The sequence below is a fragment of the Grampus griseus genome (assembly GCF_964374135.1).
Source record: "Grampus griseus genome assembly, chromosome: 2".
Taxonomy (NCBI): Eukaryota; Metazoa; Chordata; class Mammalia; order Artiodactyla; family Delphinidae; genus Grampus; species Grampus griseus.
This window is the reverse complement of record NC_139018.1, coordinates 47,991,297-48,005,324: the sequence shown is the minus strand read 5'-3', so window position 1 is coordinate 48,005,324 and position 14,028 is coordinate 47,991,297. Positions and strand designations below refer to the sequence as shown.

The window sequence follows — 14,028 nt, the reverse complement described above, 5'->3', positions numbered from 1 at the left end:
AGTTGCTAAAATGAAATTCAAAATTAATTTCTTCAGGCCTCTTCACATTCTTGAATGTGACAGTTAATTCACTGAAATTTCACTGACCTTAAGGATGTTGGGCATAAATGGGAGGGGAGCATGATCATCAAAAAAACATATTACCCATATCTGGACCTTCAATGTCATTGTCTTCATCTTCGTGCATTTCCTCAATGTGCATACTACTTTCCACACGGGATACGATTAAATCAATATTATTTAACACCAAAAATTCCACTGGCACTCCCTAGAAATACATTAATTTTAAAAGATATGACTAAAATATAACAAAGCATTTTAATACAAAAATGTTTTACTTGTTTGATACTAAAATGAAATGAAACTAAACCTCTGAACCTCAATTTTAATATTTTTTTTAAAAAAGGTAAATTAACTCCACGATCACTATTAAAAGCATCCAAAGTATACGTTATAGAAAGATAGTGTGTGCTACTGAAAAAGAGGGCAAAAAAGAACTGCAAGTCTCGCTTGCTTCTTGTCACAATCACATTACACTGACATCTGAAGCATTTTACATATAACAGTAACTCCTACCTCAATACAATTGAGGTATAAAAATATATACAATTTTATTGCAAACAGAGACAAAATTATTTTGTATTCTACAGAAATATTCAGAATAATACTTCATCTAAAAAAATTCCACTAAAAAGTTTAATTGCCTGTTTAGCCATAAACATAAAAATACTATCTGCCCCTAGGTATTTTAAGAATACCAAATTCTATTCCATTGAAATTATTCCATTAAAATTTCTTTCACTAAGCCTCAACCAAAACATTTTTAAAACATGAAATTTTAGGCCACTGGATTATTTTAGTAAATTATCCCTGCTGCAACCTCATGATAAAACTTGAAGGGATGAGGAGTTGCTTCTTATGGATGAGCAAAGAAAGTGGTTTCTTGAGATGGAATCCACTGCTGGTGAAGATGCTGTGAAGACTGTTGAAACGACAACAAAGGATTGAGAATATTACAAAAACTAAGTTGATAAAGCAGCAGCAGGGTCTGAGAGGATTGATTCCAATTGTGAAAGACGTTCTACTCTGGGTAAAATTCTACCAACAGCATTGCTCTGTAGCATACTACAGAGAAATCTTTCAGGAAAGGAAGAGTCGATCAACGGGGCAAACTTCACTGTCGTCTGATCTTAAGAAACCGCCGCAGCCACTGCCCTGGTCGGTCAGCAGCCACGTCAACATCAAGGCGGGACTCTCCACAAGCAAAAAGATGACAACTCACTGAAGGCTCAGATGATGGTTAGCATTTTTTTAGCAATAAGGAATTTTTAAATTAAGGCATATACATTGTTTTTTTAGACATAATGCTATGGCACACTTACTAGACTACAGTATAGTATATATATAACTTTTATATGCACTGGGACAACAGCATGAACTTTAATTCTTCTACAAAACCTATTTCCCGATGACAAATTAAGTAATTTCTTACTTAGGGGTCTTTACCTAATAGTAAAAAAAAATAGCTTCAGAAAGTATTCTTTCCATTACCTGGTCAAAAAGCAAAGCATACTAGCCCCACAGTGTACACATTTGAACAATACTACAGTTCTCAAAGTATTTTCCTATTGGGTCTCATAAAACTTCTTGTAAGTTAGAAGGGGAGGTTTTACGACTATTTCACAAATGAAAAATCTGAGCTTGAAGAAGTTAATTCAGTTATCTGGACCCAGAACTAGCAGGAACAGAATCCAAGTCTTCTGACTCTTTAGCCCAGTATTCCTATCACAGACTTATGCAAGGGAATTTAAGTTTAAACTGTCTGGCAGTTCATAAACATATCAATAATTTTTTAGCATATGTATATAATATTTACAAGATGTTCAGAATTAAAGAGTTCTTAATTAAGAACAATTTAAGGAAAAAGGGACATTGACAGAAATTTACAGAGGAAATACAAATGACCTAACTAGTCAAAGTTATCAAAGACATGCAAATTAATACTGAAACTTTTTTTGTGTATAGAAATGATTTTTTTTTTTAAGATTACTGTTCAGTACTGGCAAAGATGTATGAGAAACAAGAAATTCCAAACCCTGCTGGTAAAAGTATAACCCTTCTGGAGGGAAATTTGACAATGCATTTTAAAAGTCTTAAAAATTCCCATTTCCTTTAATAAAACTTACTTCCAGAAATTTAGCAAAAGGAAAGAATCAGAGATGTCCAAAACAGTGTAATGTTTGAATATTACACTGTTGTAATAGTGTAATGAAATATAACTGTACGTGAAAAGCAGGATATATAGCATGATCCTAAATTTCTTTACAATATATATATAGGCAGAAGATTCACACCACTTGGCCACAGGCCGCCTCCAGTGCCGCGGGATGTAGCGCGGGGTCCGCGGCCCCGAGCAGAGCCCACCGCCCGCCTGTCTTCCATCACAGGGAACTCTTTGCTCCCTGGGCCCTAGAGACCCCACCCTTTCCCCAAGCTGAAGCCACAGGGCATTGAGGTACCAGCCAGATGTCTTCTCACAAAGGACCTGTGGTGGCCCAGGGCAGTGGGGCCTCCTGCCGGGAACAGGGAAGCTGACACAGCAGAGCTGGCTGAGCTGGGCCCCCTGCTAGAGGAGCTAGGCAAGCAGGGCATCGCCAGCCCAAGCAAAGCTGAAGAAGAGCAGGCATGCCCAGTGCCTCAGGAAGAGGAGGAGGAGGGGTGGGTGCTGACACTTCCCCTGCAAGCCCACCATGCCACGGAGAAGATGGAGGAGTTTGTGCATAAGGTCTGGGAGGGGCACTGGAGGGTCATCCGCACAACGTGCTCCCCAACTGGCTGAAGGACAACGACTACCTGCTGCACGGCCACAGGCCGCCCATGCCCTCCTTCCGGGCCTGCTTCAAGAGCATCTTCCGCATCCACATGGAGACGGGCAACTTCTGGACCCACCTGCTTGGTTTTGTGACGTTTCACTTTCTGGGAATCCTGACCATGCTGAGACCAAACACGTACTTCATGACCCCTCTTCAGGAGAAGGTGGTGCTCGGGATGTTCTTCCTGGGCGTGCTGCTCTGCCTCAGCTTCTCCTGGCTCTTTCACACTGTCTATTATCACTCAGAGAAGGTCTCTCAGACCTTCTCCCAACTGGATTATTCAGGGATTGCCCTGCTGATTACGGGGGAGCTTTGTCCCCTGGCTCTGTTACTCCTTCTACTGCTCCCCACAGCCATGGCTCATCTACCTCTCCAGCGTGGGCACCTCTGCCATCATTGTGGTGCAGTGGCACCGGCTTGCCACTCCTAAGCACCAGCAGACAAGAGCAGGGGTGTTCCTGGGGCTTGGCTTGAGCGGCATCGTGCCCACCATGCACTTTACAATCGTGGAGGGCTTCGTCAAGGCCACCACGGTGGGCCAGATGGGCTGGTTCTTCCTCATGGCTGTGATGTACATCACCAGAGCTGGCCTTTATGCCGCACGGATTCCCGAGCACTTCTTCCCTGGAAAATCCGACATGTGGTTCTAGTCTCATCAGATCTTCCACGTCCTGGTGGTAGCAGCCACCTTCGTCCACTGCTACGGGGTCTCCAACTTTCAGGAGTTCCGATATGGCCTGGAAGGGGGCTGTACTGACGACTCCCTCCTCTGAGCCGCCCTGCAAGGGCGTAGGAGGAACTTTCCAAGTGCTTTTAAAATAACTTCTTTGCTAAAGTGAGAGCAAGGGTCTGAGTTGTCTGTTTCTAGAAGAAACCTCTTAGAGAATTCAGTACCAACCGATCTTCAGCCCACTTCACACTCCTGGGCAATAAACTCTCCTTTCCCTCGCTGAGAGCAGTGGGGATGGGCAGACGTGGCCGCCTCACCACTGAGCCGCGCCCTCCTCAGTAAGGCAACTTCTGTCCCCTCACAGAGATGGGGCTTTGAAACTCATGTTGAGATTTTACGCCCCCTCCAGCCATTCTGGGGAAAAATGATGGACTGGGACTCTTCAGAAATTCTGTTTCCAGAAGAAACTGTCCCTCCCTCACCCACGTTTTGACTTTGTAACCTGGCTTATAACAGGCCATCCGTTTTTGTAGCACACTTTTGAAAAACAATGATAACCTCGTCCATCTTTTGAGGGCCTGGACCTGCTCACACAGCAGGAAGAACAAAGCCACCAACTTTTACACAGCCCGGCTAATCATGGAAGTGTGTCCAGGCTTCAGGTAACTTGAGTTTTAATTTTTTTCTTGGCAGAGTAATGTAAAATTAAAGTGGGGAAAGATATTTAATATTTAATACTAAGCTTTAAAAAGAAACCTGCTATCATTGCTATGTATCTTGATGCAAAGACTATGATGATAATAAAAGAGTACAGGAGACACTTGGCATTCAAAAAAAATTAATAAAGAATACATATATATTTAAATAAACACACACACACACGGAGAGACAGAGTAACAGATGAAAAAAACACACCAAAATGTTAACAGCAATTATCTTTGAATAGTGGCAATTCACAGAATTTTCCTATAATAAGTGTATGTTACTTTAGGACCGCATGTATTAAATAAGCAGACACTGTAGACCAATATATAAAATGACTAACCTCTTCTGCTCTTTTGAAGACCACATTAGCATTCTGAGGAAAGTCCACTTCCAAAGAGTCCCTTTTTCAAAATGGAAATAAATGTTTTATGTTGTTAATCTCAAGAATAATAGTCATCCAGGATGTCAATCTAAAATAGAGCTGTAAGTTCTTATACTAAAAAATGTTTATGAAGAAAGATTACAATTTAGTGAGTCTGAGAAATTTTACACATAAACACAGATCAGATTTTCTACCCTCTGTCTTAATCTACAGCTTCATTTAGCAAAGTTTAAAGGTCTAAATATTAATCAAGCTGATAATTCAAGACTTTAGCTCAGCAACTGGTTTTAACTATATTAGAGTCCATTAGAGATCTGATTTTATTTATAAGTGAACAGATTGCCATATAAGAAAAATATTAGTGTTCTGCTAAATACAGTATAGTGACTACTTTATATTTAAAATACCTTAACAGGAGCAGAACTCCTGCTTTTCCCAGAAGACGCCAAGCAACCCATTCTGCAGTTGTTCTATCAGCTTCATATGTAGCTTGTTGACTAACAATAAAAACCAGTGGTAATCCTAGTTGAAGATGAACAGTTGAAACTTGTTGAGGATCTTCAGCAACTTCAGTCTTCATTTAGAAAAAGAACAAAACGTCTTTACTATGTGATAATAATGTTCCAACATTTGGATTTAAACGCTGCTAATTCTTATCAATAAGACGAGCGAAAAAACAAGTCTGTGAAATAAATCCATTAACATTAACAGAAATGGTCTCATGATTTTCTAAGTTTAATGCTCCCAGTGTACCTGTATAGTTTAAGCATTATGAAACTAACAAATTTTACAAGGAGTTAAACAGAAATTTACAACCATAAAGGATAAGGATATTATAAAGAAACAAACAAAAAAAACCAATAAAAAACCTGTGGTACTGATAAATAAAGAGAGAGATATTTGAAACAAAACAGAACAGATAACTAAGGAACAAATACTGACACATAAGAATTTAACATATAATGACATATTACGGAACAATGAGGAACATCTGAGTTGACATCAGCTTGAATATACACATCTAATTTCACCCCCTCCAGAAATCCCAGCACAACTAGAGCAGTAGGATTTTTCAAAAGAGATAAACATGCATATGTGAAGAAAGGAAAAGAGAAAAGGCAGCAAAATTTTGGAAGCTGGAGAACAAAACCCTAAAGCCATGAGAGAGGAAAAGCTAAGAGACAATTTCACTTTAACTGCAGAATCCTAAAATTGCTCAGGAACTGTCACTGCCTGGCGTCTCTGGAACTGGGAGAGAAATATTGGAAGGGGAATGGCAGGAAGGCTCCAAAATAAGGAGGAACAGGTAAAACTTTTGAGGAAGCATTAGATCCCTAGATTCCCCTCCCCAACTCCATGAACTTAGATCCCTCCCTCACACCAGAAGAAATCTGGCCGGACTGCAGGAACAGCTGAGAGTGGGAATACCATACCCAAAGCAGGGGGATTGAGTACCCAAATGCTGAGACTCCTTTAAGCCCTTTCCCACTCAGTTTCCAGTATGCTAGCAGCCAGACTTCTGTACACCAGCAGAAAACTGGAAGTTCCTTTTCTGGGGACCTTGAGTAACCACAAGAAAAAGTCTAAAGCTACCGACATTGAGGTTCACCAGAAAGCAGCCCAGATCCAATCACCCTACGGAGCTCAGAGCTAACAAGTGCGATCTACAGCCTCAGAATTTCCAATCAGCTTTTTTAGTTTCAGATTCTAAATCATGAACAAGGAGTAACAAGCATCTAAGGAAAGCCTCTAACATGAAAGACAGAGACCAGAACAAACAGAAAAACAAGTAACGTGGAGGAAACAGACTATTCAGAAGAAGGTTCAGAAAACCACCACTGATAAGCTCAAAAGGATGGGAAGATTGACTATCCATAAAGAAATGAAAAATACAGTTGAATAAATCTGCCAGAAAGTATAGCAAAAGACAGATGGATAATAGAAAAGATAAAATTGAGGGACTAGTTCAAGGGGTCCAACATTCAAATAGGAGTCCCAGAAAGAGAGAAGGGAGAAAACAGAAGGGAAGAAATCATCACTGAAATACACACAAAAGTTTCCCACAACTGAAGAAGCATGAGCTGCCAGATTGAAAGAGCCCACTGAGTAACCAGCAGAGTGGATAATAGCAGATACACGGGAAGATGCATTCCTGTAAAATTTCTAATTATTGAGGGTTTTTTTAATCATAAAAGTTTTCACAGAGAAATCTATATTTACCTATGGTAAGCAGAATTCTAAGATGGTCCCCAAGATTCCTGGTGTACATTTTGTATAATCCTAATTCCTTGAGTGTGGGAGATACTTATAGCAGAGTCATTCCCTGGATTAGGTCACACCATGTAAGACCGTCATAGCACAAAGGAGTGAGATTTGTCTGCTGGCTTTGAGGGAGAAAACTGCAATTTTTTGAGGGGGCCATGTGGTCAGGATCTGAGAACAGCCTGTAGGAGGTAAGAGCAACACCGGCCAACAGCCAGCGAGAAGGTGGGAACCTCAGTGCTACAACAACACATAGCTCAATTATGCCAAAACCTGAATGGGTATAACAGCCTGAAGGAGTAGAAAAGCCTGGTTTTTTCTTTGTGTATTTGGAGAACTATAAGAAATTTAGTATTAAAAAAGTAAAAAGGGGGAACAGACAGTAAGACTGGAGATCTGGCAAGGGGCCAAATCATTAAAAACTATATATATCCTCCTAAGAAGGTAGGGCTTTATTCTGTAAATAATTGGAAGCCAGTTAGGAACTGCAAAAATTATTGTAACAAGATCATATATGTGTATTTAAAATATATCACTATGTTTAAAAAAAAAAAGAAAAAAGGGACTTCCCTGGTGGTCCAGTGGTTAAGACTCTGGGGAACTAAGATCCCACATGCCATGTGGCCAAAAAAAACCAAAGAACAGAAACAAAACAACATATACTAAAAACCAATGAATCCTACAATTTAAATGGGTGAATTAAATGATATGTGAACTATAGCTCAATAAAGATGTTTTATAAATAAATAAATAAATAAATAAATAAATAAAATAAAACATATCACTCTGCAAGCAACAGAGAGCATAAACTTATAGAGAGTGAAGTACAGGAATACAATATAGACCAGATCAGTTGTTATTGCTAAAATAGTACACGAGAGAGAGGGAGAACCTGGATTAAAGCGCTGGCTGTTAGGATGAAGAATTCAAAAGATATTTAAGATCTAAAATTAGATGCAGAGAGATGTAGGAGCTGAGAATGGTTTTCTAGGTTTCTGCCATGAATGACTGGACAATAAATTAACCAAGATAATGGAGCGAGAACAGATGGTAAAGGATAACACATTAATGCCAGACATGTAGAGCTTAGGAGAAAGACATCTAGTTAGTAGTTAAATATATGGGACAGGAACTCTGAGGAAACATCGGACCTGAAAATTCAAATCTGAGAATCAGTGTAGTTAATGCCATAGAAACAGATGAGGGTGTGTTCCAAGCATCTATCACTGTGTATGTAGCAAAGCGCGCCAACACCTGATGGCTTAAACGAACAAGAATCATTTATTTTGTCCATATGTCTGCAAGCTCATCTCTGGTCCACACTGCATTAGTGGGGCATTTCGACCGGAGGGTGAAGGTTCCACTTTAAAGATGGCTCATTCACTGGCTAGCAAGCTGTTGCTGACTATTATGAGCTCAGCCAGAACCGTGGGCTGCGGACCTCAATTCCTCTTCACATGACTTCTCCTCAGGCTTAATTTCACGGAAAAGTAGCTGGGTTTTAAGAATGAGCAATCAAAGAGAGCAAGGCAGAAGCACATGGCATTCTATGACACATAGCCTCAGAAGCCACATGTCATCATTTCAGCCTTATTCTACTGGTCAAGGCAGTCACAAAGGCGCAATCATGTTCAAGGAGAGAAGACACAGACCCTACCGCTGGACAGGCACATTGATTATGTCACATGATAAGGAGAGTTTATGAGATGGGAGAGTTGTTATTGCCATCTTTGGAAAATTTAATCAAAGTCTGATAGGATGAGGCTTTGGGGGGCTTGGAGAGAGAAGTGAGTATATTTTGCAAGTGGGACAGATATGAATTGTTGTAGTCAATGGTCTACTCTCTGGCTACAGTTTCCACCCCTATCCCATGCGAATAACACTTCTCTCCAAGATTTCCAAGCCTCATCCCATCAGACTTTGAGACCAATGCAAACTCGAAGATCTCATCATCTACATTCAGGTCTAGTGTGGTCTCTTGGATATAGCTCCTTGAGAACTGTTCCTCTCAATTTGAAGAAACGAATGAATGATTTTTCCCCATTCTCAATAGACAATGATGGAACAGGCAAAAGATAACCACTATACACATTACTGTTTGAAAGGGGAGAAAGCAGAAGCATAAAATGGTCATTAGTGTGTAGGGATTCTGAAGCCCATTCAGGCATATGGGCCAGTTCCTTGATTAGGGCTCAGTCCTGCTCCCTAAGGGTTTGTTGTCTGAGGCTCTGGGTTACATATTTGGGCTCTTGACCTGCCCTCCAACTCATCCTTTCTTGCTTACAAAAAAAGGGAGCCTGTGTTTGCAGCTGAGCAGATTTCTCAGTCATTTCCTGTCCATAGAATATGGGGAGTCTAAAGACTTCTTTTCATTTTGTGCTGTTTCTGTCCCTTTCCATACAAGCTGGTATACTTCTTCTAAAACCCCATGGTTCCTTAATTATAAAGTTATAATCCATTCCATTAGACAAAAGACAAAATTACAAATGTCCTTGATAGATAGAAAAAGTAATAGAGTAGTACCAAGAAGATTGCTAATAGTACCATAAAAATTACTAATAATTTTACATATCTATAAAAATATGTATATTTTTTAAATTATAAATTAGTATAAAATATACAAAAGTGGCAGAAGCACTCTTGCACCAGGGGTGAGATTACAACTTAGAAATTTTCAAAAAACAATATAAGAAAATGAAGGACTCTAAGAGACTGCTATGAACGATTATACACCAACAAATTAGATAAACTAGAAGAAACTGATAAACTCCTAGACATATACACCTACCAAGACTAAATCAAGGACTTCCCTGGTGGTGCAGTGGTTAAGACTCCATGCTCCCACTGCAGGGGGCACAGGTTTGACCCCTGGTTGGGGAACTAAGATCCCATATGCCACACAGCATGGCCAAAAAAAAGACTGAATAAAGAAGAAATAGAAACTCTAAACATATAACTAGTAAGGAGAGACTGAATCAGCAATCAAAAATCTCCTAACATATTAAAGTGCAGGCAGAGATGACTTCACTGGAGAATTCTATCACACATTTCAAAAGAATTAATGCCAATCCTTCTCAAACTCTTCCAAAAAAATAAAGAGGAGGGAACACTTCCAAACTTATTGTATGAGGCCAACATTTTTCTCATACCAAAACCAGACAAAGATACTATAAGAAAAGAAAACTACAGACCAATATCCCTGATGAAAACTCATGCAAATATCCTCAATAAAATACTAATAAAATGCATTCAACAAAACTTTAAAAGGGTTAAACACCATGACCAAGAGGGACTGATTCCTGGGATGCAGGGATGGTTCAACATATGAAAATCAGCATTGGTTCAAGATGGCGGAGTAGAAGCACATGCTCTCACTCCCTCTTGCAAGAACACCAGAATCACAACTAACTGCTGAACAATCATCAACAGGAAAACACTGGAACTCACCAAAAAAGATACCCCACACCCAAAGACAAGGAGAAGCCACAATGAGACGGCTGGAGGGGCGCAAACACAATAAGATCAAATGCCATAACTGCTGCGTGGGTGACTCACAAACTGGAGAACACTTATACCACAGAAGGCCACCCACTGGAGTGAAGGTTCTGAGCCCCACGTCAGGCTTCCCAATCTGGGGGTCCAGCAACGAAAGGAGGAATTCCTAGAGAATCAGATTTTGAAGGCTAACGGGATTTGATTGCAGGACTTTGACAGGACTGGGGGAAACAGAGACTCTACTCTTGGTGGGCACACACAAACTAGTGTGTGCATCAGGACCCAGGGAAAGGAGCAGTGACCCCATAGGAGACTGAATAAGATCTACCTGCTAGTGTTGGAGGGTCTCTTGCAGAGGTGGGGGTGGCTGTGTCTCACCATGAGGACAAGGACACTGGCAGCAGAAGTTCTGGGAATTACTCCTTGGCGTGAGAACTCCCAGAGTCCGCCATTAGCCCCCGCAAAGAGCTCGGGGAGGCTCCAGAGTTGGGTCGCCTCAGGCCAAACAACCAACAAGGAGGGAACCCAGCCCCACCCATCAGCAGACAAGTGGATTAAGTTTTACTAAGCTCTGCCCACCAAAGCAACAGCCAGCTCTACCCACCACCAGTCCCTCCCATCAGGAAACTTGCACAAGCCTCTTAGATAGCCTCATCCACCAGAGGGCAGACAGCAGAAGCAAGAAGAACTACAATCCTGTAGCCTGTGGAACAAAAACCACATTCACAGAAAGATAGACAAGATGAAAAGGCAGAGGGCTATGTACCAGATGAAGGAACAAGATAAAACCCCAGGAAAACAACTAAATGAAGTGGATATAGTCAACCTTCCAGAAAAAGAATTCAGAATGATAGTGAAGATGATCCAGGACCTCAGAAAAAGAATGGAGGCAAAGATTGAGAAGATGCAAGAAATGTTTAAAAAAGACCTAGAAGAATTAAAGAACAAACAAACAGAGATGAACAACACAATAACTGAAATGAAAAATACACTAGAAGCAATCAATAGCAGAATAAATGAGGCAGAAGAAAGGATAAGTGACCTGGAAGACAAAATGGTGGAATTCACTGCTGCCGAACAGAATAAAAAAAAAGAATGAAAAGAAATGAAGACAGCCTAAGAGACTTCTGGGAAAACATTAAGTGCAACAACATTCACATTACAGAGGTCCCAGAAGGGGAAGAGAGAGAGAAAGGACCTGAGAAAATATTTGAAGGGATTATATTCAAAAACTTCCCTAACATGGGAAAGGAAATAACCACCCAAGTCCGGGAAGTGCAGAGAGTCCCAGGCAGGATAAACCCAAGGAGAAACATGACGCGACACATAGGAATCAAATTGGCAAAAATTAAAGACAAAGAAAAATTATAGAAAGCAACAAGGGAAAAATGACAAATACCATACAAGGGAACTCCCATAAGGTTAACAACTGATTTCTCAGCAGAAACTCTACAAGCCAGAAGGGAGTGGAACGATATACTTAAAGTGATGAAAGGGAAGAACCTAGAGCCAAGATTACTCTACCTGGCAAGGATCTCATTCAGATTCAATGGAGAAATCAAAAGCTTTACAGACAAGCAAAAGCTAAGAGAATTCAGCACCACCAAACCAGCTCTAAAACAAATGCTAAAGGAACTCCTCTAAGTGGGAAACACAAGAGAAGAAAAGGACCTACAAAAACAAACCCAAAACAATTAAGGAAATGGTCATAGGAACATACATATCAATAATTACTTTAAATGTGAAGGGATTAAATGCTCCAACCAAAAGTCACAGGATTGCTGAATGGACACAAAAACAAGACCCATATTTATGCTGTCTACAACAGACCCACGTCAGACCTAGGGACAAATTCAGACTGAAAGTGAGGTGATGGAAAAAGATATTCCATGCAAATGGTAATCAAAAGAAAGCTGGAGTAGCAATACTCATATCAGATAAAATAGACTTTAAAATAAAGAATGTTACAAGAGACAAAGAAGAACACTACATAATGATCAAGGGATCAATCCAAGAAGAAGATATAACAATTGTAAATATATATGCACCCAACATAGGAGCACCTCAATGCATAAGGCAACTGCTAACAGCTATAAAAGAGGAAATCGACAGTAACACAATAGTGGGGGACTTTAACACCTGACTTACACCAATGGACAGATCATCCAAACAGAAAATTAATAAGGAAACACAAGCTTTAAATGACGCAATAGACCAGATAGATTTAATTGATATATATAGGAAATTCCATCCAAAAACAGCAGATTACACTTTATTCTCGAGTGTGCATGGAACATTCACCAGGACAGATCACATCTTGGGTCACAAATAAAGCCTCAGTAAATTTAAGAAAACTGAAATCATATCAAGCATCTTTTCTGACCACAACACTATGAGATTAGAAATCAATCACAGGGAAGAAAACGTAAAAAACACAAACACATGGAGGCTAAACAATACGTTACTAAATATCCAACAGATCACTGAAGAAATAGAAGAGGAAATCAAAAAATACCTACAGAAAAATGATACTGAAAACATGACAATCCAAAACCTATGGGATGCAGCAAAAGCAGTTCTAAGAGGGAAGTTTATAGCTATACAAATCTACCTCAAGAAACAAGAAAAATCTCACATAAACAATCTATCCTTATACCTAAAGGAGCTAGAGGAAGAAGAACAAACAAAACCCAAAGTTAGCAGAAGGAAGGAAATCGTAAAGATCAGAGCAGAAATAAATGAAATAGAAACAAAGAAAACAATAGCAAAGATCAATAAAACTAAAAGCTGGTTCTTTGAGAAGATAAACAACATTGATAAACCATTAGCCAGACTCATCAAGAAAAAGAGGGAGAGGACTCAAATCAATAAAATTGGAAATGAAAAAAGAGAAGTTACAACAGACACTGCAGAAATACAAAGCATCCTAAGAGACTACTACAAGCAACTATATGCCAACAAAATGGACAACCTGGAAGAAATGGACAAATTCTTAGAAAGGTATAGCCTTCCAAGATTGAACAAGGAAGAAATAGAAAATATGAACAGACCAATCACAAGTAATGAAATTGAAACTGTGATTAAAAATCTTCCAACAAACAAAAGCCCAGGACCAGATGGTTTCACAGGTGAATTCTATCAAACATTTAGAGAAGAGCTAACACCCATCTTTCTCAAACTCTTCCAAAAAACTGCAGAGGAAGGAACACTCCCAAACTCATTCTATGAGGCCACCATCACCCTGATATGAAAACCAAAGATACTACCAAAAATGAAAATTACAGACCAATATCACTGATGAATATAGATGCAAAAATCCTCAATGAAATACTAGCAAACAGAATTCAACAACATATTAAAAGGATCACACACCATGATCAAGTGGGATTTACCCCAGGGATGCAAGCATTCTTCAATATATGCAAACCAATCAATGTGATACACCATATTAACAAATTGAAGAATAAAAACCATATGATCATCTCAATAGATGCAGAAAAAGCCTTTGACAAAATTCAACACCCATTTATCATAAAAATTCTCCAGAAAGTGGGCATAGAGGGAACCTACCTCAACATAATGGAAGCCATATATGACAAACCCATAGCAAACATCATTCTCAATGGTGAAAAACTGAAAGC

At 39.7% G+C, this 14,028-nt stretch overlaps 1 protein-coding gene and 1 pseudogene across 2 annotated transcripts in view; one reads left to right on the top strand and one right to left on the bottom strand.

Annotated features, from left to right (window-relative positions):
* TXNDC16 (thioredoxin domain containing 16) overlaps positions 1–14,028 on the bottom strand; it is a 103,654-nt gene that overhangs the window by 49,026 nt on the left and 40,600 nt on the right. Inside the window, exons 8-10 of the mRNA XM_082648867.1 lie at positions 5,038–5,204; positions 4,589–4,649; positions 145–268 (exon numbers count right to left, since the gene is read on the bottom strand). Of these exons, the coding sequence (XP_082504993.1) occupies positions 145–268; positions 4,589–4,649; positions 5,038–5,204 (352 nt within the window). The remainder of the gene's footprint in view (positions 1–144; positions 269–4,588; positions 4,650–5,037; positions 5,205–14,028) is intronic.
* Positions 2,527–3,646, top strand: LOC309818895 (adiponectin receptor protein 1-like; annotated as a pseudogene). The gene has a single exon. The product of its transcript is annotated as an adiponectin receptor protein 1-like (transcript).